This window comes from Oncorhynchus mykiss, chromosome 16, assembly GCF_013265735.2.
Source record: "Oncorhynchus mykiss isolate Arlee chromosome 16, USDA_OmykA_1.1, whole genome shotgun sequence".
Taxonomy (NCBI): Eukaryota; Metazoa; Chordata; class Actinopteri; order Salmoniformes; family Salmonidae; genus Oncorhynchus; species Oncorhynchus mykiss.
This window is the reverse complement of record NC_048580.1, coordinates 67632816-67660557: the sequence shown is the minus strand read 5'-3', so window position 1 is coordinate 67660557 and position 27742 is coordinate 67632816. Positions and strand designations below refer to the sequence as shown.

Sequence of the window (27742 nt, the reverse complement as noted above, 5' to 3'; positions counted from 1 at the left end):
TGTTGTTGTCCTCTACTTATCATAGGCTATATGGTGTTGTCCTCTACTTATCATAGGCTATATGATGTTGTCCTCTACTTATCATAGGCTATATGGTGTTGTCCTCTACTTATCATAGGCTATATGGTGTTGTCCTCTACTTATCATAGGCTATATGGTGTTGTCCTCTACTTATCGGAGCCTGTATGGTGTTGTCCTCTACTTATCAGAGCCTGTATGTTGTTGTCCTCTACTTATCATAGGCTATATGGTGTTGTCCTGTACTTATCAGAGCCTGTATGTTGTTGTCCTCTACTTATCAGAGGCTATATGGTGTTGTCCTGTACTTATCAGAGCCTGTATGTTGTTGTCCTCTACTTATCATAGGCTATATGGTGTTGTCCTCTACTTATCATAGGCTATATGGTGTTGTCCTGTACTTATCAGAGCCTGTATGGTGTTGTCCTGTACTTATCAGAGCCTGTATGTTGTTGTCCTCTACTTATCAGAGGCTATATGGTGTTGTCCTCTACTTATCAGAGGCTATATGGTGTTGTCCTGTACTTATCAGAGCCTGTATGGTGTTGTCCTCTACTTATCAGAGCCTGTATGTTGTTGTCCTCTACTTATCATAGGCTATATGGTGTTGTCCTCTACTTATCATAGGCTATATGGTGTTGTCCTCTACTTATCATAGGCTATATGATGTTGTCCTCTACTTATCATAGGCTATATGGTGTTGTCCTCTACTTATCATAGGCTATATGGTGTTGTCCTCTACTTATCATAGGCTATATGGTGTTGTCCTCTACTTATCATAGGCTATATGATGTTGTCCTCTACTTATCAGAGCCTGTATGTTGTTGTCCTCTACTTATCATAGGCTATATGTTGTTGTCCTCTACTTATCAGAGCCTATATGTTGTTGTCCTCTACTTATCAGAGCCTGTATGTTGTTGTCCTCTACTTATCAGAGGCTATATGGTGTTGTCCTCTACTTATCATAGGCTATATGGTGTTGTCCTCTACTTATCATAGGCTATATGATGTTGTCCTCTACTTATCAGAGCCTGTATGTTGTTGTCCTCTACTTATCATAGGCTATATGTTGTTGTCCTCTACTTATCAGAGCCTATATGTTGTTGTCCTCTACTTATCGGAGCCTGTATGGTGTTGTCCTCTACTTATCATAGGCTATATGTTGTTGTCCTCTACTTATCGGAGCCTATATGGTGTTGTCCTCTACTTATCGGAGCCTGTATGGTGTTGTCCTCTACTTATCATAGGCTATATGGTGTTGTCCTCTACTTATCATAGGCTATATGATGTTGTCCTCTACTTATCAGAGCCTGTATGGTGTTGTCCTCTACTTATCAGAGCCTGTATGTTGTTGTCCTCTACTTATCATAGGCTATATGTTGTTGTCCTCTACTTATCAGAGCCTATATGTTGTTGTCCTCTACTTATCAGAGCCTGTATGGTGGTGTCCTCTACTTATCAGAGCCTGTATGGTGGTGTCCTCTACTTATCAGAAGCTATATGGTGTTGTCCTCTACTTATCAGAGCCTGTATGGTGGTGTCCTCTACTTATCAGAAGCTATATGGTGTCCACCTACTTATCAGAAGCTATATGGCATTGTTCTAAAAATGAGAACATGTTTACTGATGGGGGTAACAACTATTAGCCAGGATAATGTCTTACTTCCCACAGTGTTGCTTGTCTCCTATGTCTTACTTCCCACAGTGTTGCTTGTCTCCTATGTCTTTCCCTCCCCACAGTGTTCCTTGTCTCCTATGTCTTTCCCTCCCCACCGTGTTGCTTGTCTCCTATGTCTTTCCCTCCCCACAGTGTTGCTTGTCTCCTATGTCTTTGCCTTCCCACAGTGTTGCTTGTCTCCTATGTCTTTGCCTTCCCACAGTGTTGCTTGTCTCCTATGTCTTTGCCTTCCCACAGTGTTGCTTGTCTCCTATGTCTTTGCCTTCCCACAGTGTTGCTTGTCTCCTATGTCTTTGCCTTCCCACAGTGTTGCTTGTCTCCTATGTCTTTGCCTTCCCACAGTGTTGCTTGTCTCCTATGTGTTTGCCTTCCCACAGTGTTGCTTGTCTCCTATGTCTTTGCCTTCCCACAGTGTTGCTTGTCTCCTATGTCTTTGTCTTCCCACAGTGTTGCTTGTCTCCCATGTCTTTGCCTTCCCACAGTGTTGCTTGTCTCCTATGTCTTTGCCTTCCCACAGTGTTGCTTGTCTCCTATGTGTTTGCCTTCCCACAGTGTTGCTTGTCTCCTATGTGTTTGCCTATGTTGGATGGGTAATGGTGGGTTTCCTGGTGGAGAGGTGGAGGGGTGGATTCATTGAGGTTATGCTGTTTTTACAGTAACGTTTAGCTATAGTCTGAACAGTCTTTTGAAAGAAAGGGTCTGGTGTGAGGGGAGTTCAGTGCTGGTTAGATTAGCTTGTCGGGGAGATTATCCGGTTGCTTGTGGAGTGTGTAGGGCTGATCTGGGGTCTGAGGGAGGGTGAGTAGGCTGCACCAGTGAAGGACCAGAACACCCAGGGCATTGATGCAGGATTAGGGCCTGACATTCCACTGCCCTCTGAGGGAACATGGGAGGAAACACAGCCGTGTGTGTGTGTGTGTGTGTGTGTGTGTGTGTGTGTGTGTGTGTGTGTGTGTGTGTGTGTGTGTGTACCATTGAAGTCGGAAGTTTACATACACTTAGGTTGGAGTCATTAAAACTTGTTTTTCAACCACTTAACAAACTATAGTTTTGGCAAGTCGGTTAGGACATCAACTTTGTGTATGACACAAGTAATTTTTCCAACAATTGTTTACAGACAGATTATTTAACTTATAATTCACTGTATCACAATTCCAGTGGGTCAGAAGTGTACATACACTAAGTTAACTCTGACTTTTAAACAGCTTGGAAAATTCCAGAAAATTATGTCATGGTTTTAGAAGCTTCTGATAGGCTAGGTGACATAATTTGAGTAAATTGAAGGTGTACCTGTGGGTGTATTTCAAGGCCTACCTTCAAACTCAGTGCCTCTTTGTGTGACATCATGGGAAAAGCAATAGAAATCAGCCAAGACCTCAGAACAATTGTGGACCTCCACAAGTCTGGTTCATCATTGGAAGCAATTTCCAAATGCCTGAAGGTACAGCGTTCATCTGTACAAACAATCGTACGCAAGTATAAACACCATGGGACCACGCAGCCGTCACACCGCTCAGGAAGGAGTCACGCTCTGTCTCCTAGAGATGAACATACTTTGGTGTGAAAAGTGCAAATCAATCCCAGAACAGCAAAGGACCTTGTGAAGATGCTGGAGGAAACAGGTACAAAAGTATCTATAGCCACAGTAAAACGAGTCCTATATCAACATAACCTGAAAGGCCGCTCAGCAAGGAAGAAGTCACTGCTCCAAAACCGCCATGAAAAAGCCAGACTACGGTTTGCAACTGCAGATGGGGACAAAGATCATACTTTTTGGAGAAATGTCCTCTGGTCTGATGAAACAAAAATAGAACTGTTTGGCCATGATGGCCGCCATTGTGTTTGGAGAAAAAAGGGGGATGCTTGGAAGCTGAAGAACACCACACCGTGAAGCACGGGGGTGGCAGCATCTTGTTGTGGGGGTGCTTTGTTGCAGGAGGGACTGATGCACTTCAAAAATAGATGGCATCATGAGGTTGGAAAATGATGTGGATATATTGAAGAAACATCTCAAGACATCAGTCAGGAAGTGAAAGTTTGGTCGCAAATGGGTCTTCCAAATGGACAATGACCCCAAGCATACTTCCATTGTGGCAAAATGGCGTAACGACAACAAAGTCAAAATAGTGGAGTTGCCATCGCAAAGCCCTGACCTCAATCCTATAGAAAATGTATGGGCAGAACTGGAAAAGCATGTGCGAGCAAGGAGACATACAAACCTGACTCAGTTATACCAGCTCTGTCAGGAGGAATGGGCCAAAGTTCACCCAACTTATTGTGGGAAGCTTGTGGAAGGCTAACCGACACGTTTGACTCAAGTTAAACAATTTAAAGACAATGCTACCAAATACTAATTGAGTGTATGTAAACTTCTGACCCACTGGGAATGTGATGAAAGAAATACAAGCTGAAATAAATCATTCTCTCTACTATTATTCTGACATTTCACATTCTTAAAATAAAGTGGTGATCCTAACTGACCTAAGACAGGGAATTTTTACTAGGATTAAATGCCAGGAATTGTTGAAAAACTGAGTTTAAATGTATTTGGCTAAGGTGTATGTAAACTTCCGATTTCAACTGTGTGTGTGTGTGTGTGTGTGTGTGTGTGTGTGTGTGTGTGTGTGTGGTTTTGACAGCTTCACTTGGCAGACTGTAATGTTGGAACAAACTTTTCCTGTTGTGTTTCCCCTACAAACATGGCCGTGATGTTCTGGAACATGAGTGTGTTTGTGTGGGTGGGCGTGTGGGTACTTCTGTTTGATAAGCTGAGTAAGGGTTTTGTTGAGAAAAGCGTTTCCATTGTTTCATTGTGACAGTCTCTTTAAGTAATATTAATAGCTCGTAAGATTAATTGAGTTTCTATGCCCTGATTATGTACTCACACTATGGCCATGTTTGTTGGAAACTTAACCAGCACAATCTCACAGTCGCACTGCGTCAAATCAGATCCATCTCAAGTTGTGTTGTAACCTACAGTCTCATACCTGTCTCCCAGTTGTAACCTACAGTCTCATATCTGTCTCACAGTTGTAACCTACAGTCTCATATCTGTCTCCCAGTTGTAACCTACAGTCTCATACCTGTCTCACAGTTGTAACCTACAGTCTCATATCTGTCTCACAGTTGTAACCTACAGTCTCATATCTGTCTCACAGTTGTAACCTACAGTCTCATATCTGTCTCACAGTTGTAACCTACAGTCTCATATCTGTCTCACAGTTGTAACCTACAGTCTCATATCTGTCTCACAGTTGTAACCTACAGTCTCATATCTGTCTCACAGTTGTAACCTACAGTCTCATATCTGTCTCACAGTTGTAACCTACAGTCTCATATCTGTCTCACAGTTGTAACCTACAGTCTCATACCTGCCTCCCAGTTGTAACCTACAGTCTCATACCTGCCTCCCAGTTGTAACCTACAGTCTCATACCTGCCTCCCAGTTGTAACCTACAGTCTCATACCTGCCTCCCAGTTGTAACTTGTACAGTCTCATACCTGCCTCCCAGTTGTAACCTACAGTCTCATACCTGCCTCCCAGTTGTAACCTACAGTCTCATACCTGCCTCCCAGTTGTAACCTACAGTCTCATACCTGCCTCACAGTTGTAACCTACAGTCTCATACCTGCCTCCCAGTTGTAACTTGTACAGTCTCATACCTGCCTCTCAGTTGTAACCTACAGTCTCATACCTGCCTCACAGTTGTAACCTACAGTCTCATACCTGCCTCCCAGTTGTAACCTACAGTCTCATACCTGCCTCCCAGTTGTAACCTACAGTCTCATACCTGCCTCCCAGTTGTAACCTACAGTCTCATACCTGCCTCCCAGTTGTAACCTACAGTCTCATACCTGCCTCCCAGTTGTAACCTACAGTCTCATACCTGCCTCCCATACACTCTCATAGTCTCACAAAATGAGATAAACACGGTTAACAAGTGCTTTGTCTTTCATAAAGACCTTGGTTGCCAATACTGTCCGACCTAGAGACCTATCTCTCTCTCTGAACCGTTAAAGCTGGAAACGCAGGGGAATGTGCAGGTGGGATTCTGGCCAGGTCTGGCATCCCAGTCACAGGCTTCTTTCTTCTCCGTTGCATATGAGCAAGTTGCCATTGAACAGTCTTGTTTACCCACCAAACAGGTCTAAGCCATTGTCTATAGTGCTGTGTGCATGTGTACATATCATACATTTTTGATCCCACATTTTTGGTGTCTTTGAGTGTGTTCTATGTACAGCAGGGAAGTCAGTCCTTTGGGTAAGGATGTGGGTACACAGACCGGTGAGCCACTCACTGCAGCCCCTTAAAGATGTTCAGATGTTTTGTGGCCCCCACCCGCCATCAAAGTTGCCCATCCCTGATGTATAAATATTTGTTTTATTTTTCATCAAAAAATCTTCCTCTCTTCTGTTCCAGGGACCCAGGTCAAAGATGGCAGCCAGCTCCGGGATCGAAGGCAGCCATGTTGGTGAAGGTGAACAGCATTGGCAGGAACCAGTCCGTGGTGCCCACTAGCACCCAGCACCTCAACACTCTCAGCCCTGGGAGCCCTGCTGTGTACCAGGTCCACTCAGACAGACCCAGCCCCAGACCCATATCCAGCCCTGCAGGCAAGATGGCTGCCCCTGTGGACCACAAGCAAGCCTTCCACCTGAAGAAGGGAGACAACGGTAACTTCGGCCTGGTGATGCCCTGCACTGGCAGCCAGGTCTACCAGACTCCACAGAGGTGTCAGGCTGGCACCCCCCAGCCCTCCTCCCCCCATTACGGTGCCACTCCGCCCATCTATGATGAACCACCCATGGAAACACCTATCTATGATGAGCCCCCGATGGAGGTGGAGGGGGCCGCCCTCCTGAATAGGTCCTCCACCCCAACCACCAGCCTGCAGAGGGTTCGCCAACCCCAGACCCAGACCCACCACCAGACCCAGCAGCAACCCAAGCTGCTTCAATACCCAGCCTCTCACCTGGCCTCCAAACACAAGAGGAATCCCTCCGCCACAGAGTACAGCCCCGCTGGACGGGAGTGCATCAAACACATGGTCAACGTGGACCCTGCCACCTGCAAGCAGAGCCCCTTATCCCATCCTATCCAGACAGAGCAGGCCCCTGCTCTAGACCCTGACCTGCCCCCCTCTCCATCCCCATGCCCAGTCGTGACCCAGCCCAGGCCCAAGGAGGTGAGCCTGGAGAAGAAGCAGTCGTGGCGTCTCCTGGAGACCAGCGTGAGGAAGAACATGGACGTCCGGCACAGCCGGCAGAACAGTGTGGCGTCCCAGGAGTACCCAGCGCCGGCCGCCGTCACCCACCAGGACTCCGGCTACTCCACCGGGCCTTCGCCCAGCTTGAGGAGGAAGAACCGCCGGAGAGCCCTGGGAGGGGGGGCTGGGGGAACAGGGCAGGGCCGGCCAGGCTCAGTGGGCAGCAGTGGGGAGCTCAGTGCCCTGAATGAGAAGCTGATGGCAGAGATGCGGGTGGTGGTGAGTCGCTCTAACACCCTGCGTGGCAGCAAGGCCAGCCTGGACACTGAGATGTCTGACAGCTCTGTACCTCGGACCCGTTCCCCCCTGGGTTCCCCGAAGAAGTACAGGGGCCGCAGCGCCTCCCGAGAGGACATCAGCGCCAGTAACCACTCTCTGTACCGGACCGGGAGCGGGAGTACCCATGGCGACGTGCCCCTCTCGCCCCTGGCGTCGGAGGGCATGGTGCGTCAGAAACGGACCTATGAGAAGGTGGACACTCTGGAGAAGAGCATCATCAGCCAGAACAGCCTGTCCTCCTCGGAGCCCCACATGTCCCTCTCACAGGTACAGTTCAGTACAGCCCGCCTCTCAACACTGTGTACTGTATCCGGGGGGGGGGGGAATGTTATACTTAGCTGTGTCTTAGCATTCAGACCTCTTTGTGAATACACAGTAGAAAACAGGCCTGTTCCTCTGGCGTGTGTTATATATAGTTATGTGTTGACATGTGTCGGGTGGCTGCTTGAGTTCCAGCACACTGGTTGAATCAACGTTGTTTCCTCGTCATTTAAATGAAATGACGTTGAACCAACGTGGACTAGACGTTGAATAGACGTCTGTACGCAGTGCGAGGGCCGATCCAGCCATATGACTGGGCGGTCTGTGTGAGGAAAGCTCTCTACTCTCGATCTCATATGACTGGGCGGTCTGTGTGAGGAAAGCTCTGTACTCTCGATCTCATAGGACTGGGCGGTCTGTGTGAGGAAAGCTCTGTACTCTCGATCTCTTATGACTGGGCGTGTGCTAATTAGCCTCGTTAGGTGTATTACTGCAGGTCAGCTGGAATGTCTACCATCCATGCCCTGGGAATTCTCTCTCCATCTCTCTCTCTCTGACTCTGTCTCTACCAAAAATAAAGCTGCTGCCTTTCTCCTTGCTATCTTTATAAGCAGTTCTAGGGAACAACAATTGTTCTATTTTCCTCCCGTGTTCTGTTGGAGATGTGGCAGTGTGTAGGCGATGCGAAGGGAAGGCATTGTGAGGCAGCAATCATCTCTGTCTCTCCCTGTCTTCTTTTCTCTGGGATTTACCTCCCTCTCGCTTCAGCCTTCAGGAGAAAAATTGGACGCTGTCGACATCCTGTCGCCGTAGGAACAATGCAGAAGAAAGCTGCTTGTTCTCAGTTTCCTGTTGCCAGTCTGTTCCATTCCAGGAAAAGGGCCTCGGAGTGCCTTGAATCCTATTGGAGTTGTTTCTAATCACATGTTTTCCTTCCTGTAAAAAAACCAACGTCACGTTAATGCAGTGTGTGTATTGCCACCTGAGACAGCCCCAAGCCTCCTTCTCACCTTGTTTTAGAAATAGTTTATAGTGTGATTTGGGTTAGCCTAGTTGCTTGTTGTGGCTGATTAATTATATTGTTAGGCCGTGAGTTGTTTTTGTCAAAGACTTTATCAACTCAAACCGCATCCACCCCCGCAACTAAGAGACTGGCTGCTCTGCAGGGACTGAACAGAACAACCTGCACATAAAAACTAAAAACACAGAACGAGGACTCCACAGGCTACACGTTTGTGGTAGACAGGAAAAATAAACATGAAACGCGCATGAGTTTTAATGGGGGCGAGCGCTCCACTCCCCCACGTGAGGTGCTGCTCAGCTTTCCAAATCCATAAGGTGGCTTTAGTCACCTCCACCAAGAAAACACTGCAAGCCTGGAGAAGATCTGCTGCAGAGAGAACGAGTGAGGAAAACACTGCAAGCCCGGAGAAGATCTCCTGCAGAGAGAACGAGTGAGGAAAACACTGCAAGCCTGGAGAAGATCTCCTGCAGAGAGAACGAGTAAGGAAAACACTGCAAGCCTGGAGAAGATCTCCTGCAGAGAGAACGAGTGAGCAAAACACTGCAAGCCTGGAGAAGATCTCCTGCAGAGAGAACGAGTGAGGAAAACACTGCAAGCCTGGAGAAGATCTCCTGCAGAGAGAACGAGTGAGGAAAACACTGCAAGCCTGGAGAAGATCTCCTGCAGAGAGAACGAGTGAGGAAAACACTGAGAAAGAGAGAGATTCCATTCCGCTCTCAGCATCCATCTGTCAGGTGAGTCAGTGATCGATGTGCAAGGACTCAAAGTGCTTTGAGAGAACTGGATCTTAGGATTCAGTGGGCGTGTCCGAATACCCATAAATAGTAGGCATTTGGGGTTTGCGTAAAAAAAAAACGCTCATTTTTAAATGCTTTAAATGCCAGGATGTTGTACTCATTTCACCTTTTCATGCTATTGAGGAAGATAAGCTTTCCAGACTTCCGTGTGTTTAACAACAGCTGATAATCAGCTGAGGGGACACGCTGTACCAACATGAATGAATAGAATGAACATGAATGAATCAACGCAATTGTGCATTAGGTGATGCATTCTCACTAGGATGAGCCTAGTATGTTGATATATTAGTTGCTTACTGCATTCGTTTTTTACTACAAATCAGCCGGGCTAGACAATCTGGACCCTCTCTTTCTAAAATGATCTTCCGAAATTGTTGCAGCCCCTATTACTAGCCTGTTCAACCTCTCTTTCGTATCGTCTGAGATTCCCAAAGATTGGAAAGCTGCCGCGGTCATCCCCCTCTTCAAAGGGGGTGACACTCTAGAACCAAACTGCTACAGACCTATATCTATCCTACCCTGTCTTTCTAAGGTCTTCGAAAGCCAAGTTATACAGATTACCGACCATTTAGAATCCCACCGTACCTTCTCCGCTATGCAATCTGGTTTCAGAGCTGGTCATGGGTGCGCCTCAGCCACGCTCAAGGTTCTAAACGACATCATAACTGCCATCGATAAGAGACATTACTGTGCAGCCGTATTCATCTACCTGGCCAAGGCTTTCGACTCTGTCAATCACAACATTCTTATTGGCAGACTCGACAGCCTTGGTTTCTCAAATGATTGCCTCGCCTGGTTTACCAACTACATCTCAGACAGAGTTCAGAGTGTCAAATTAGAGGGCCTGTTGTCCGGACCTCTGGCAGTCTCTATGGGGGTGCCACAGGGTTCAATCCTTGGGCCGACTCTCTTTTCTGTATACATCAATGATGTTGCTCTTGCTGCTGGTGATTCTCTGATACACCTCTACGCAGACGACACCATTCTGTATACTTCTGGCCCCTCTTTGGACACTGTGTTAACTAACCTCCAGACGAGCTTCAATGCCATACAACTCTCCTTCCGTGGCCTCCAACTGCTCTTAAATGCAAGTAAAACTAAATGCATGCTATTCAATCGATCACTGCCCGCATCACTCGCCCGTCCAGCTTCACTACTCTGGACGGCTCTGACTTAGAATACGTGGACAACTACAAACACCTAGGTTAGACTGTAAACTCTCCTTCCAGACTCAGATTAAGCATCTCCAATCCAAAATTAAATCTAGAATCGGCTTCTCATATCACAACAAAGTATCCTTCACTCATGCTGCCAAACATACCCTCGTAAAACTGACCATCCTACCAATCCTCGACTTCGGTGATGTCATCTATAAAATAGCCTCCAACACTCTACTCAACAAACTAGATGCAGTCTATCACAGTGCCATCCGTTTTGTCACCAAAGCCCCATACACTACCCAGCATTGCGACCTGTACGCTCTCGTTGACTGGCCCTCGCTTCACACTCATCGCCAAACCCACTGGCTACAGGTTATCTACAAGTCTCTGCTAGGTAAAGCCCCGCCTTATCTCAGCTCACTGGTCACCATAGCAGCACCCACCTGTAGCACGCGCTCCAGCCGGTATATCTCACTGGTCACCCCCAAAGCCAATTCCTCCTTTGGTCATCTTTCCTTCCAGTTCTCTGCTGCCAATGACTGGAACGAACTGCAAAAATCTCTGAAACTGGAGACTCATATCTCCGTCACTAGCTTTAAGCACCAGCTGTCAGAACAGCTCACAGATCACTGCACCTGTTCATATCCCATCTGTAAACAGCCCATCTATCTACCTACCTCATCCCCATACTGTATTTATTTATTTATCTTGCTCCTTTGCACCCCAGTATCTCTACTTGCACACTCATCTTCTGCACATCTACCATTCCAGTGTTTAATTGCTATATTGTAATTACTTCACCACCATGGCCTATTTATTTCCTTAACTCCCTTAACTTACCTCATTGGCACTCACTGTATATAGACTTTTGTTTTCTTTTGTTCTACTGTATTATTGACTATGTTTGTTTATTCCATGTGTAACTCTGTGTTGTTGTATGTGTCAAACTGCTTTACTTTATCTTGGCCAGGTCGCAGTTGCAAATGAGAACTTGTTCTCAACTAGCCTACCTGGTTAAATAAAGGTGTTCCCAACTAGCCTACCTGGTTAAATAAAGGTGTTGTCAACTAGCCTACCTGGTTAAATAAAGGTGTTGTCAACTAGCCTACCTGGTTAAATAAAGGTGTTCCCAACTAGCCTACCTGGTTAAATAAAGGTGTTCCCAACTAGCCTACCTGGTTAAATAAAGGTGTTCCCAACTAGCCTACCTGGTTAAATAAAGGTGTTCCCAACTAGCCTACCTGGTTAAATAAAGGTGTTCTCAACTAGCCTACCTGGTTAAATAAAGGTGGAAAAAAAAGACAAAAATAAAGAGTGCATTCTAAATAGTACGTAGTACGATTAGTACACAGTATGTCATTTTTACTAAACAGTACGATGTAAATAGTACGATTAGTATACTGTGTGTGTGTGTGTGTGTGTGTGTGTGCATGTTATATTAAGAGATTGTACCATGCAGTTCAGTGAACTGTATGCCAGATCAAGTGAAATAGAGGTTGAGTGACAGCGAGTGGGAAAGAAAACACAGATTTGATCCTGGCTTCAGTGTGTCATGTGTTGAGCTGGGCTTGGGGACTTACTAGGGAGAAGGTCCCGTTAACTGCCTCTGTTTGTCAGCTCATTGAAGCTGAGTATGTGAGACTTTTTCCCACACTAGCGCTTAGCGGAGGTCACGCTAGATCCATCCACATCCATCCACTATCAAAGCCGGGCCACTTTACTCAACTGGAGAATTCTCTAACCTCTGCTCTGAAACATACATTGGACTGAACTTTTCAATAAAACACACCCTCACTTTTTATACTGTCTGGACAAACGTAATAGAATTGTTGGTCTCATTCCAGGACTATTTCCATTTTTTAAAGGGAAAAAGCGATCTCTGTTTTTGGCAGTAGAAATAAGAACAATCCCTTTTCATTTTTTTGGAAGGGTGGGGTTTCAGACAATGGAGATTTGGGAGTGAGGATTGGGGAGAAGGGCTCCAGGCAGTCCTACTCCCCACCTGTATGTTTCCTAGATGGGAGGAACAGAGTAGCCCCAGTCCAGTCAGGAACAGAGTAGTCCCAGTCCAGAGTAGTCCCAGTCCAGTCAGGAACAGAGTAGTCCCAGTCCAGAGTAGTCCCCGTCTAGTCAAGAACAGAGTAGTCCCAGTCCAGTCAAGAACAGTGTAGTCCCAGTCCAGTCAGGAACAGTAGTCCCAGTCCAGAGTAGTCCCAGTCTAGTCAAGAACAGAGTAGTCCCAGTCCAGTCAGGAACAGAGTAGTCCCAGTCCAGTCAGGAGCAGAGTAGTCCCAGTCCAGTCAGGAACAGAGTAGTCCCAGTCCAGTCAGGAACAGTAGTCCCAGTCCAGAGTAGTCCCAGTCCAGTCAGGAACAGAGTAGTCCCAGTCCAGTCAGGAACAGAGTAGTCCCAGTCCAGTCAGGAACAGAGTAGTCCCAGTCCAGTCAGGAGCAGAGTAGTCCCAGTCCAGTCAGGAACAGAGTAGTCCCAGTCCAGTCAGGAACAGAGTAGTCCCAGTCCAGTCAGGAACAGAGTAGTCCCAGTCCAGTCAGGAACAGAGTAGTCCCAGTCCAGTCAGGAACAGAGTAGTCCCAGTCCAGTCAGGAACAGAGTAGTCCCAGTCCAGTCAGGAGCAGAGTAGTCCCAGTCCAGTCAGGAACAGTAGTCCCAGTCCAGAGTAGTCCCAGTCCAGTCAGGAACAGAGTAGTCCCAGTCCAGTCAGGAACAGAGTAGTCCCAGTCCAGTCAGGAGCAGAGTAGTCCCAGTCCAGTCAGGAACAGAGTAGTCCCAGTCCAGTCAGGAGCAGAGTAGTCCCAGTCCAGTCAGGAACAGAGTAGTCCCAGTCCAGTCAGGAACAGAGTAGTCCCAGTCCAGTCAGGAACAGAGTAGTCCCAGTCCAGTCAGGAGCAGAGTAGTCCCAGTCCAGTCAGGAGCAGAGTAGTCCCAGTCCAGTCAGGAACAGTAGTCCCAGTCCAGAGTAGTCCCAGTCCAGTCAGGAACAGAGTAGTCCCAGTCCAGTCAGGAACAGAGTAGTCCCAGTCCAGTCAGGAACAGAGTAGTCCCAGTCCAGTCAGGAACAGAGTAGTCCCAGTCCAGTCAGGAACAGAGTAGTCCCAGTCCAGTCAGGAACAGAGTAGTCCCAGTCCAGTCAGGAACAGAGTAGTCCCAGTCCAGTCAGGAACAGAGTAGTCCCAGTCCAGCCCTGCAACTATTACAAAAGCACCAATGTTACATATAAAAACGCTGTACTCTCTGGATCACTGGGTATAATGTGTTGGAACTGGATCACTGGGTATAATGTGTTGGAACTGGATCACTGGGTATAATGTGTTGGAACTGGATCACTGGGTATAATGTGTTGGAACTGGATCACTGGGTATAATGTGTTGGAACTGGATCACTGGGTATAATGTGTTGGAACTGGATCACTGGGTATAATGTGTTGGAACTGGATCACTGGGTATAATGTGTTGGAACTGGATCACATACATTCTGGATGTACAGTACTTCAACTTCTAAATTGTAGACTCTCCTTGAGGACTTTTACTGGGTATGAGTGTACTTATGTCTCGGGGTAGTAAATGTCCAATCAGAGGTTGAGTTACTGACTGTTATTGACAGCGAAAGCCATCTTGAATGGCCTCAAATCCTCAGAGCTGATATCAGTTTTGCCTTGTGGATGTATGCGTGGTCCGTGGTGTGCATTTATCATGTACTCAAATGTGCTCCTATATGAAACGCCTACCTTATGCAGATGAATACTCCAGGCACAGGTTGAAATACATTGGGGCAGAGTCGTTTCACTGTTCATTGTCTGATCTGTAGGAGAGTAACTTGGCAGAAGCTGCCTATGCTCTGCAAGGAGACTGGGGCTGAGGCTGTGTGTGGGTTGAAATGGCCTGACTGAAATGTGGTTCAGGCCCTCAGAAGCCATATCATTCACTGCAGTATATGAACACCCATGGAAATGACTCTTCCAGAGGCCTTCAGCAAAAAGGCCCATCTGACATTGAAAAATGAAGGGTGTCCTTAATAACCAGACATCAGCAATTAGCAGGGTCTGTAATAGTGCTTATTTTATCAAACCATAATATAAAAACGAACACAATTAATCAGGATTTATTTGAACACACTTTTTGGGCAATGTGGCGTTAAGAGTCTGTATTTTTGTCGTAACTTTGCCATTCTCTCTTGTCTGTGAGACCTGCCACTGTCGCTGGCTGGATGTGTCTGTTTTGAAGGTACCCCAGCCATTCAGATTCAGGAAACGTCAATGTCCTCAAAGAGGTCATTCATCTTGCAGCAGTCATAAAACATATAACATGCAACTTCAATTAGCACTGAGGTGTGACGTGAGAGGTGTCAAAGCCCTTGAGCCCAACAATGGCAGGAGAGTTTCGCAGCCCACCCCAACCAAACACAGACCTTTGAAGCCCCCTCCCGCTGTTCAGATGTCATTACGACACACTACCCTCTGGATGTAGAAAATGACAAGGCACAAAAAGAGTGCAAAAAAGCTCCTTATGGAATATCAAGAGACACTTTTTTTGCTGACTATTGTAAAAATGGGAACATAAACTACTTAATCTTCCACACAGACCACCCCCTGGCATGGCGCAGTGCTATATTAACACAGACCACCCCCTGGCATGGTGCAGTGCTATATTAACACAGACCATCCCCTGGCATGGTGCAGTGCTATATTAACACAGACCATCCCCTGGCATGGTGCAGTGCTATATTAACACAGACCATCCCCTGGCATGGCGCAGTGCTATATTAACACAGACCATCCCCTGGCATGGTGCAGTGCTATATTAACACAGACCATCCCCTGGCATGGTGCAGTGCTATATTAACACAGACCATCCCCTGGCATGGTGCAATGCTATATTAACACAGACCATCCCCTGGCATGGTGCAGTGCTATATTAACACAGACCATCCCCTGGCATGGTGCAGTGCTATATTAACACAGACCATCCCCTGGCATGGTGCAGTGCTATATTAACACAGACCATCCCCTGGCATGGTGCAGTGCTATATTAACACAGACCATCCCCTGGCATGGCACAGTGCTATATTAACACAGACCACCCCCTGGCATGGTGCAGTGCTATATTAACACAGACCATCCCCTGGCATGGTGCAGTGCTGTATTAACACAGACCATCCCCTGGCATGGTGCAGTGCTATATTAACACAGACCATCCCCTGGCATGGTGCAGTGCTATATTAACACAGACCATCCCCTGGCATGGTGCAGTGCTATATTAACACAGACCACCCCCTGGCATGGTGCAGTGCTATATTAACACAGACCATCCCCTGGCATGGCACAGTGCTATATTAACACAGACCACCCCCTGGCATGGTGCAGTGCTATATTAACACAGACCATCCCTGGCATGGCACAGTGCTATATTAACACAGACCATCCCCTGGCATGGTGCAGTGCTATATTAACACAGACCATCCCCTGGCATGGCACAGTGCTATATTAACACAGACCACCCCCTGGCATGGTGCAGTGCTATATTAACACAGACCATCCCCTGGCATGGTGCAGTGCTATATTAACACAGACCATCCCCTGGCATGGTGCAGTGCTATATTAACACAGACCATCCCCTGGCATGGTGCAGTGCTATATTAACACAGACCATCCCCTGGCATGGTGCAGTGCTATATTAACACAGACCATCCCCTGGCATGGTGCAGTGCTATATTAACACAGACCATCCCCTGGCATGGTGCAGTGCTATATTAACACAGACCACCCCCTGGCATGGTGCAGTGCTATATTAACACAGACCATCCCCTGGCATGGTGCAGTGCTATATTAACACAGACCATCCCCTGGCATGGTGCAGTGCTGTATTAACACAGACCATCCCCTGGCATGGTGCAGTGCTATATTAACACAGACCATCCCCTGGCATGGTGCAGTGCTATATTAACACAGACCATCCCCTGGCATGGTGCAGTGCTATATTAACACAGACCATCCCCTGGCATGGTGCAGTGCTATATTAACACAGACCATCCCCTGGCATGGTGCAGTGCTATATTAACACAGACCATCCCCTGGCATGGTGCAGTGCTATATTAACACAGACCATCCCCTGGCATGGTGCAGTGCTGTATTAACACAGACCATCCCCTGGCATGGTGCAGTGCTATATTAACACAGACCATCCCCTGGCATGGTGCAGTGCTATATTAACACAGACCATCCCCTGGCATGGTGCAGTGCTATATTAACACAGACCATCCCCTGGCATGGTGCAGTGCTATATTAACACAGACCATCCCCTGGCATGGTGCAGTGCTATATTAACACACTATACCTCTGTTAAGAGGGGAGGTGTTAGCGATAGGTGGAAACTCGGGATACTAGAAAACGAGGACTCTTGAGTCAGCCAATGTCAACCTGTACAAGTCTAGAACAGAACCGAGTGCTGGAGGAGAAGGAGGGAATGATGACATGTGACAACCCATTAGAGAACTGGCCACCCCTGCAGAGAAGCCAGCAGAACTACTCACCTCAGCTCCTGACAAAAGTCTCGATACAACAGCAGAACAGTCCACCCCAGACCCTGACCATAGCCTTGACATCACAGCAGAACAGACAAATGAAGAACCCCAAGCCACCCTGATAGCCCTCCTGACAACCCCCCCACACCCATTGAGAAAATATACAAGCCACAGATTGTACTCCTTATGCACATCAAACGGGAAATATATATATACAAGAAAATGTACTTTTTCCCAAACACACAGTGTCTAAACTCTGGTGTCCAAACACCCAGCGCGCTCTAGACCTTCTGTCTGAGGACCAACTAGGGTCACCCAGCCACATAATAATACACACAGGCACAAACGACCTGAGAACACAGCAGAAAAGGGTGGCCACAGCACTGAAGGGAGTGATTGAAAAAGCTTCTTCTACTTTCCCCAACGCACAAGTGGTTATCTCCACCCTGCTACCACGAAAATACTTCCACCCTGCTACCATACAGTGGGTAAACAAAAGTATTTTCCGTGACTGTGCCTCAAAGCCCAATGTCTACCTGGCCCACCACTCCACCCTGGACTTGAACAGCCTTTATGACCAAGTCCACCTACACAACGCAGCAGTGCCCACCTTTGCCCAGACACTAAAGGCCCTCAACCGCTTCCCCAGCACCTCAGTGTCAACAGACACTCCACCCCAGACCAGTCGAGACACTCTCCCAGACCTGCGGGAGCCCCCCCCCCCCCCCCCTGCCGAGAGGACCTACATCCAGACCACAGCACCACCAGCCACATCCACACCCCCACCCCAACCAATCAAACCCCCCCCCCCCTCAACCATGCCCACACACCATTTAGAACACCTCAGATCAGACCTATGCCCCTCCTGCCCACCCCATGTCCCCCACTCCCGCAAAGAGGGCCTCAACATGGATGTCACACATACGCCCAGGCCGTGAGCAGGCAAACAGGGCCAACACCCACTCTTACACTAGCCCAAGTCGATGGCATGTACCAGAAGCTCAGCAGGCTCTGCTCACACTTACTGGCCTGAAGCCAAACCACACAACTAACATTGGACACTTTATGGAACACAAAGCCATCACTAACTCATCCTGGAATATCCAAGGCCTGAGGTCATCTGCCTTTGGCTTAAAGAGCAGGAACCTGGACTTCACCAAAGAAATCAGAAATTCAGACTGTCACCCTTACAAGAAACATAGTTTAGAGGAGATGGACTCACTGGTTTCCCTCTAGGTGACAGAGAGCTGGTAATCCCATCCACCAAACTACCAGGTGTGAAACAGGGAAGGGATGCTAATTTGGTATAGAGCAGACCTAACTCACTCCATTAAATTAATCAAAACAGGGACATTTTTCATCTGGCTAGAAATTCAAAAGGAAATGATCTCAACAGAGAAAAATGTCCTCATGTGTGCTACCTATATCATTCCACTAGAATCCCCATACTTTAACGAAGACAGCTTCTCCATCCTGGAGGGGGAAATCAATCATTTCCAGGCCTAGGGACATGTACTAGTCTGTGGTGACCTAAATGCCAGAACTGGACAAGAACCTGACACCCTCAGCACACAGGGGGACAACCACCTGCCTGGAGGTGACAGCATTCCCTCCCCCATATGCCCCCCTAGACACAACTATGACAACATTACCAACAAAAACGGGTCACAAGTCCTGCAGCTCCGTCACATGCTGGGTATGTACATAGTCAATGGTAGACTCAGAGGGGACTCCTATAGTGGGTACATGGCAGTAGTACTGTAGATTACTTTATCACTGACCTCAACCCAGAGTCTCTCAGAGCGTTCACAGTCAGCCCACTGACACCCCTATCAGACCACAGCAAAATCACAGTCTACTTAAACAGAGCAATACTCAATCCTCAAAGCCAAAGGAACTGAATAATATCAAGAAATGCTATAGATGGAAGGAAAGGAGTGTGGAAACCTACCAAAAAATAATTAGGCAACAACTAATTCAGTCCCTTTTAGACAATTTCCTGGACAAAACGTTTCACTGTAATAGTGAAGGTGTAAACTTGGCAGTTTCTCAGCTTCCCTATCAAATCAAAAAATGTCAACAATGACAGAATATTTTATGAAGAATGCAAAAACCTAAGAAAGAATTTGAGAAACCTGTCCAACCAAAAACATAGAGACCCAGACAACCTGAGCCTACGCCTTTTGTGGAAATGCTGTTTTGGCCTGATTGGGTCTTAGTGGAGCTTAGCTCCAGACCTGCTGAGGGGGTTCAGATTGGAAAGCTTTGGGCCTGAGCTGTGGACAAATACACCAGTTGTACATCTGATCAACGGTCCACATGTTTCGCCATGCTGCATGGATTACTACACTATTGAAAAGATTATCATGCCGCTTTTGTTTTTAATAAGACCACATTATGAAGCCCTTACTACATAGCAGCTGTAAAAGACATATGTCTATGTAAAATAGGGGTACCCTCCCCGGTCCCTACCCACACATCTCTGTCAGAACAATAATGTAAAGCCTGATATGTAAGAGGTCAGATTTCCTCTTAACAGATCTGCCTGACTTCTACAGCATTATATTGTAAATATGAGGTCATATGAGTATGAATGTAAAAGCCCATCTTTCAAGGTTATTGTTGGTTATATTACTGTTTGTTCTTCTTTAGGCCATGTAATTGAGTTTGAAAAAGCCTTTGGTAAGACATTAGTGTTGGTTCAGAGGCAAACTCACTATTGATATGATTGTGATGAATTACCTGGATGTTCTAAAGGGAGAACAATGTTGGCCGTTTGGGATTTGATATGATTCATTGCATAAAGGGAACAAATCAAACTCATGTTATTAGATTTGTGAAAGTATAGTGAACACAATTCTAAATGCAACATGTAAAGTGTAGGTCCCATGTTTCATGAGCTGAAATAAAAGATCCCAGAAATGTTCCTCACGCACAAAAAGCTTATTTAGCTCAAATATTGTGCACAAAACATTGCTGTTAGTGAGCATTACTCATTTGCCAAGATAATAAATCCACCAAACAGGTGTGGCATATCAATAAACTGATTAAACAATATTATCATTACACAGGTGCACCTTGTGCTGGGGCAAACAAAAGGCCACTCTAAAATATGATATTTTGTCACATGCTACAGATGTCTCAAGTTTTGAGGGAGCGTGTAATTGGCATGCTGACTGCAGGAATGTCCACCAGAGCTGTTGCCAGATAATTGAATGTTAATTTCTCTACCATAAGCCACCTCCAACGTCGCTTTAGAGAATTTGTTTGTACGTCCAACCGGTCTCACAACCGCAGTGTCAACACGGCAGCTCAGCACCTCCACATTCAGATTCATCACCTGCGGGGATCATCTGAGACCCCTCTGAAACTGTGGGTTTGCACAACTGAAGAATTTCTGCACAAACTGTCTGAAACCGTCTCAGGAAAGCTCATCCGAGTGCTCGTCGTGCTCACCAGGGTCTTGACCTGACTGCAGTTTGGCGTTGTAACCGACTTCAGTGCGCAAATGCTCACCTTCGATGGCTGCTGGAGAAATGTGCCCTTCACGGATGAATGTCTGGCGTCGGATGCGACCAGCGATTTGCTAATGTCAAAGTTAGGACTTTCCAGCAACTTCACACAGTCATTGAAGAGGATTGGGACCACATATTTTACATTGTTGCATGTTGCGTATATATTTTTGTTCAGTGTAGTTTCATTTGTATTTGGTAAAGGGAAGTGGCAGTGGAAGTGTTTTGGGGCGATGGAAGGTGAAGCAGCCAGAGGAAGGCTACAGAGAGTGGGGGATGGAAGGTGAAGCAGCCAGAGGAAGGCTACAGAGAGTGGGGGATGGAAGGTGAAGCAGCCAGAGGAAGGCTACAGAGAGTGGGGGATGGAAGCAGCCAGAGGAAGGCTACAGAGAGTGGGGGATGGAAGCAGCCAGAGGAAGGCTACAGAGAGTGGGGGATGGAAGCAGCCAGAGGAAGGCTACAGAGAGTGGGGGATGGAAGCAGCCAGAGGAAGGCTACAGAGAGTGGGGGATGGTTGTTATGTTACCATACATGTGTTTAGATGTGAAAGCCACACTGGGTCACCTATTTCTAGAGTGTGATCTGCATGAATGATTCCAGATTCTACTCTGTTAACGCTTTAGGGGACATTAGTAAATTGATTCTACAGTACGCACACTGACGAACACACACACACACACACACACACACACACACACACACACACACACACACCATAATTCACATGCGCAATGTACTGTATGTTTACAGAATTAGACACGTGCCATCAACAGACAGTAATTCACATATGATTCCAGCTGTAGCGTTTATGTCTATGCCTTGCTAAATCTTCCTCTCCCTCTGGATCTTCTTCTCCAGGCAGGAACACTGGACTCCAAGGCCCAGTCGGAGATCTCGTCACAAGGCGGTGGTAATGGACACAGGGGCACCCCTCATGGAGTCAAAGTGACTGGAGACAGGAGGGGAGGTGGGGGAGGAGGAGGCGGCAGTGTGGGATACCAGTACCCTTACACCACCCTCTGTAAACCTCCTCCAGACACCAACATGGTGGACTGGGCCAGTAAGAACCTGAACCTGCACACGCAGGGCCTGTTCCGCCGCCGCGTCTCCATCGCCAACATGCTCTCCTGGAACAGAGGCTCCATCAAGAAGCCCATGCTGATCACCAGCGACCGCACCGTCAAGAAGGAGGCCTGTGAGATGTTCAAGCTGATTCAGGGCTACATGGGGGACCGTCCAGCCCGGCTGGAGCGCCGTCACACCGCCCTGCTGGTGATCACTAAGTGCTGGGGAATGCAGGCCCTGAGGGATGAGCTGTACGTCCAGCTGGTCAGACAGACCACTGACAACCTGAGCCTGAGGAGCCTGGAGGCCGGCTGGGAATTCATGGCCATCAGCCTGTCCTTCTTCTCCCCCTCGCCCAAGTTCAGAAGCTACCTTGAGGGGTACATCCAGACACACCTGGAGCCCTCCAACGACAAGAAGAGTGAGTGTCAAAACTGCTTCTATTGACAAAAATGTTTGTACTATTTATATACAGTACATCTATGGATTATGGGTTGGTGAAGGTTGTTTTCCTGTAGCTGGTGGTTTTGAAACATGATTTATTTGTTTGATTAGACTTGGGTGCATCCAGAGGTGTGTTTATGTATCCGGTATTCCCGTGAGTTCAAAAACAGACAGTTGATATTGGTTTTCCAGCTATTATTATCTGGGATTCGGGCCAGATCAAACAGGATGCAGTACTGGAAAAGGGAGACAAAAAAAAATGGAGTGGAAGCAGGGTCAAAGTTGAGAGAGCCCAGCACAAAACACCATCATCTGTTTTTCAGACCTAGGCACTGGGGAGAGCGCTATTGCGACAAATCTTTAATCAAAAGAACATTTTGTCTTTCCGTCCTCCTCACCACTTCATTTACAGTCATGCAGCACATTATGGAACAACACGACATGAAGACCAAGAAGAATTCAAAGTCCCGGAAGAAGAGGAAGCAGAACAACGAGGAAGAGGAAGAGGGTGAGTTTCACTACAGTAACACTTGTTCACTACATTAACACTTGTTCACTACATTAACACTTGTTCACTACATTAACACTTGTTCACTACATTAACACTTGTTCACTACAGTAACACTTGTTCACTACAGTAACACTTGTTCATTCACAGAAGAAAAAGAGGGAGGAATAACAGTTGAATTAAATTAATTTGGGTGAAAAACATATACAAAAATATGTAGAATGTGTTCCTAGAGGATAGCAGTTACAAGTATTAATTAAAACACTTCCAAAGTAGTCCTCACAGTGTCCCCATCTTACAGCCGGCAGGCCGACATTCACAGAAAATATTAACCAATGATAACACTTTATGTGGACAGTCCGGATTTTCCATTAGTAGATGCTCCACAAATAGTTTGTTGGTAGTCATGCCATCTGTTGATAAGCAACTGGTTGCTAAGGTTACGGTTAGGCTTGAATAAGAGTTGGAGTAAAAGTTTTGATTAAGTGTTAGGGTTAAGTTTATGGTTAGGATAAGGGTTAAGGTCAGGGTTAGCGCTAAGGTTATTTAGTCATTTGAAATGTTAGTGATAGTCTGTACCAACGTATGTTTCTTTCTATATGAGATTGACAATTGAAAGTATTGCACACATTTACATCAGTACTAGACTCTTTAAATAAGATTAGCAGAACCACACAAAGGAGCCTTGAGGAACAAAATCTGGGGTAATGTGTTTCCCTCTGTGCTTTATCTCTGTTGCCCTGCTGGGCAGGCTGGCACACACACACACTGCCAGGCAGGGATTAGCAGGCAGATAGCCATGTTATAGGAGTCCCTGGCCCGGTCTCCTCCTAACCCTCTAGCCTAAAGAGCATTAGTAATGCTGTCCAGGCCATGGCTGAGGGGACCTCTCTGTAGAGTGAGAGGAGACACCACCTTCATATAATCAATAAGAGACACCACTACCTAGACTCAATAAGAGACACCACTACCTAGACTCAATAAGAGATACCACTACCTAGACTCAATAAAACACCACCTACCTAGACTCAATAAGAGACACCACTACCTAGACTCAATAAGAGACACCACTACCTGGACTCAATAGGAGACACCACTACCTGGACTCAATAGGAGACACCACTACGTAGACTCAATAAGAGACACCACTATGTAAACTTAATAACAGACACCACCTTGCTAGACTCAATAACAGACACCACCTTGCTAGACTCAATAAGAGACACCACTACGTAGACTCAATAGGAGACACCACTACGTAGACTCAATAGGAGACACCACTACGTAGACTCAATAGGAGACACCACTACGTAGACTCAATAAGAGACACCACTATGTAGACTCAATAGGAGACACCACCTTGCTAGACTCAATAACAGACACCACTACGTAGACTCAATAGGAGACACCACTACGTAGACTCAATAAGAGACAACCCCAACGTAGACTCAATAACAGACACCACCTTGCTAGACTCAATAATAGACACCACCTTGCTAGACTCAATAAGAGACACCACTACGTAGACTCAATAGGAGACACCACTAGGTAGACTCAATAGGAGACACCACTACGTAGACTCAATAAGAGACGCCACTATGTAGACTCAATAGGAGACACCACTATGTAGACTCAATAGGAGACACCACTATGTAGACTCAATAGGAGACACCACTATGTAGACTCAATAGGAGACACCACTACGTAGACTCAATAGGAGACACCACTACGTAGACTCAATAAGAGACACCACTATGTAGACTCAATAGGAGACACCACCTTGCTAGACTCAATAAGAGACAACCCCAACCTAGACTCAATAATAGACACCACTACGTAGACTCAATAGGAGACACCACTACCTAGACTCAATAACAGACACCACCTTGCAAGACTCAATAAGAGATACCACTACGTAGACTCTAGGGTCCTTAGCTTAGTGATGAGCTTGGAGGGTACTAGGGTGTTGAACACTGAGCTGAAATCAATGAACAGCATTCTCACATAGGTGTTCCTTTTGTCCAGGTGGGAAAGGGCAGTGTGGAGTGCAATAGAGATTGTGTCATCTGTGGATCTGTTGTGGCAGTATGCGAATTAGAGTGGGCCCAGGGTTTCTGGGATGATGGTGTGGATGTGAGCCTTTCAAAGCATTCCATGGCTATACATAAAGTAGTAGCTGTTTGTTATAAAGTAGCTGTTAGGTAAGTGAGTGTATTTCCTACCTCAAACCACTGCTACTTTCTGTAATGGTTCTACAGCTAGAGTCTCTCTCAGGATGGTCAGTGACAAACTCTCACCCCAGCTCTCTCTGTGTCTCGTACAGTGGTGGAAAAAGTACCCAGTTGTCATACTTGAGTAAAAGTAAAGATACCTTAATAGAAAATGACTCAAGTAAAAGTGAAAGTCACCCAGTAAAATACTACTTGAATAAAAGTCTAAAAGTATTTGCTTTTAAATATATATTAAATATTAAATGTAAATATAATTTCTAAAAATATACTTAAGTAAATGTAAAAGTATGAATAATTGAACATTTCTCATATTAATCCAACCAGACAGCCTAATTTTCTTGTTTTTTAAATGTACAGCTAGCCAGGGGCACGCTCCAACACTAAGATATAATTTACAAATGAAGGATGTGCTTAGTGAGTCCACCAGATCAGAGGCAGTAGGGATGACTAGGGATGTTCTCTGTTTAGTGAGTCCACCAGATCAGAGGCAGTAGGGATGACCAGGGATGTTCTCTGTTTAGTGAGTCCTCCAGATCAGAGGCAGTAGGGATGACCAGGGATGTTCTCTGTTTAGTGAGTCCTCCAGATCAGAGGCAGTAGGGATGACCAGGGATGTTCTCTGTTTAGTGAGTCCACCAGATCAGAGGTAGTAGAGATGACCAGGGATGTTCTCTGTTTAGTGAGTCCTCCAGATCAGAGGCAGTAGAGATGACCAGGGATGTTCTCGGTTTAGTGAGTCCTCCAGACCAGAGACAGTAGGGATGACCAGGGATGTTCTCTGTTTAGTGAGTCCGCCAGATCAGAGGCAGTAGGGATGACCAGGGATGTTCTCTGTTTAGTGAGTCCGCCAGATCAGAGGCAGTAGGGATGACCAGGGATGTTCTCTGTTTAGTGAGTCCACCAGATCAGAGGCAGTAGGGATGACCAGGGATGTTCTCTGTTTAGTGAGTCCTCCAGATCAGAGGCAGTAGGGATGACCAGGGATGTTCTCTGTTTAGTGAGTCCACCAGATCAGAGGCAGTAGGGATGACCAGGGATGTTCTCTGTTTAGTGAGTCCACCAGATCAGAGGCAGTAGGGATGACCAGGGATGTTCTCTGTTTAGTGAGTCCTCCAGATCAGAGGCAGTAGGGATGACCAGGGATGTTCTCTGTTTAGTGAGTCCACCAGATCAGAGGCAGTAGGGATGACCAGGGATGTTCTCTGTTTAGTGAGTCCACCAGATCAGAGGCAGTAGGGATGACCAGGGATGTTCTCTGTTTAGTGAGTCCACCAGATCAGAGGCAGTAGGGATGACCAGGGATGTTCTCTGTTTAGTGAGTCCTCCAGATCAGACATACGCTGTGTCTATATATGGAAAAATACACGTTTAAAAAGGTTGACCAATCTATTGGTTGAAAGAAAAGAACACTCTTGGTCGACCAATTTTTATTTTATTTTTTAGTCGGGGACAGCCCTAGTGTGTTCATTTGAGCAATCAGATGGCTCCTCGCAGCTGTGTCCCAGCATCTTTGCTGGTCTCATGATGCTGCATTCTGCCCTGAGGCCAAACACACTGCATCTACCACACCAAGACCAAGACCCAGACTGACACCACATCACATCGCACAGTCATCCCCAGCCCTGCTACCAGCTGTACCAGTACTGTGACAGAGAGAGTCCCAGGCCCAGCTCCAGGATGACATGCCTGGGGGGCCATTTTAAATCTATCTGTTGTTTAAAGCACTAACAACACAAGGTAGATTGGTCTTTCTGCTGTTCAAATGTACACACGTGTATCTGAAATGTAGCCCTACACATAAACAACCATCACTTTATATAATAACACAAGAAAGAGATGCTCCCCACTAGGATGTGTATCTGAAATGCAGCCGTAGCTGCAGTAGGCCTACACATAATCTATGCCTACCAACACTCACAGACCAGCTGACAGGATGAGCCACACTAGCTTGTCAACAAATCTTATTAAACTTTAATCATTATAACTATATAGACTACATTTCTGTTCAATTTGTTACACTACACAGTGAGCGTAACCAAGCCGCCCTTCTGCTACTACCAGCTGTACTAGTACTGTGACAGAGTCCACTCACTGTGCTACCAGCTGTACTAGTAATGTGACAGAGTCCACTCACTGTGCTACCAGCTGTACTAGTACTGTGACAGAGTCCACTCACTGTGCTACATAATTTAAGAGACTATAGATAATGGGAGAGTTGTGGAAGGTTGAGATGGTTGTTGACTGACTCTCCTCCCCTTACTGTAGTAGAAAACAGTTAGTCACACTGTACACCACATCCACTCTGGAGTGTTTTCACTAAGGACATGAGGAACTACTGTCTGTGTGAGAGTGTTGTCACTGAGGACATGAGGAACTACTGTCTGTGTGAGAGTGTTGTCACTGAGGACATGAGGAACTACTGTCTGTGTGAGAGTGTTGTCACTGAGGACATGAGGAACTGCTGTCTGTGTGAGAGTGTTGTCACTGAGGACATGAGGAACTACTGTCTGTGTGAGAGTGTTGTCACTGAGGACATGAGGAACTACTGTCTGTGTGAGAGTGTTGTCACTGAGGACATGAGGAACTACTCTCTGTGTGAGAGTGTTGTCACTGAGGACATTAGGAACTACTGTCTGTGTGAGAGTGTTGTCACTGAGGACATGAGGAACTACTGTCTGTGTGAGAGTGTTGTCACTGAGGACATGAGGAACTACTGTCTGTGTGAGAGTGTTGTCACTGAGGACATGAGGAACTACTGTCTGTGTGAGAGTGTTGTCACTGAGGACATGAGGAACTACTGTCTGTGTGAGAGTGTTGTCACTGAGGACATGAGGAACTACTGTCTGTGTGAGAGTGTTGTCACTGAGGACATGAGGAACTACTCTCTGTGTGAGAGTGTTTTCACGGGTAAGGATAAAGGGGAGGAGGGATTGGATGGGGATGGTCGTTGGAATGTTTTGA

General features: G+C 46.5%; 1 protein-coding gene across 3 annotated transcripts in view; it reads left to right on the top strand.

Annotated features, from left to right (window-relative positions):
- The window catches only part of LOC110491154 (rho GTPase-activating protein 39), a 163757-nt gene that overhangs the window by 112023 nt on the left and 23992 nt on the right, over nucleotides 1-27742 (top strand). For all 3 annotated transcript variants that reach the window (XM_036947624.1, XM_036947626.1, XM_036947625.1), the window contains 3 exons: nucleotides 6117-7509; nucleotides 21392-22019; nucleotides 22455-22550. In XM_036947624.1, coding sequence (XP_036803519.1) covers nucleotides 6117-7509; nucleotides 21392-22019; nucleotides 22455-22550 — 2117 coding nt within the window. The remainder of the gene's footprint in view (nucleotides 1-6116; nucleotides 7510-21391; nucleotides 22020-22454; nucleotides 22551-27742) is intronic.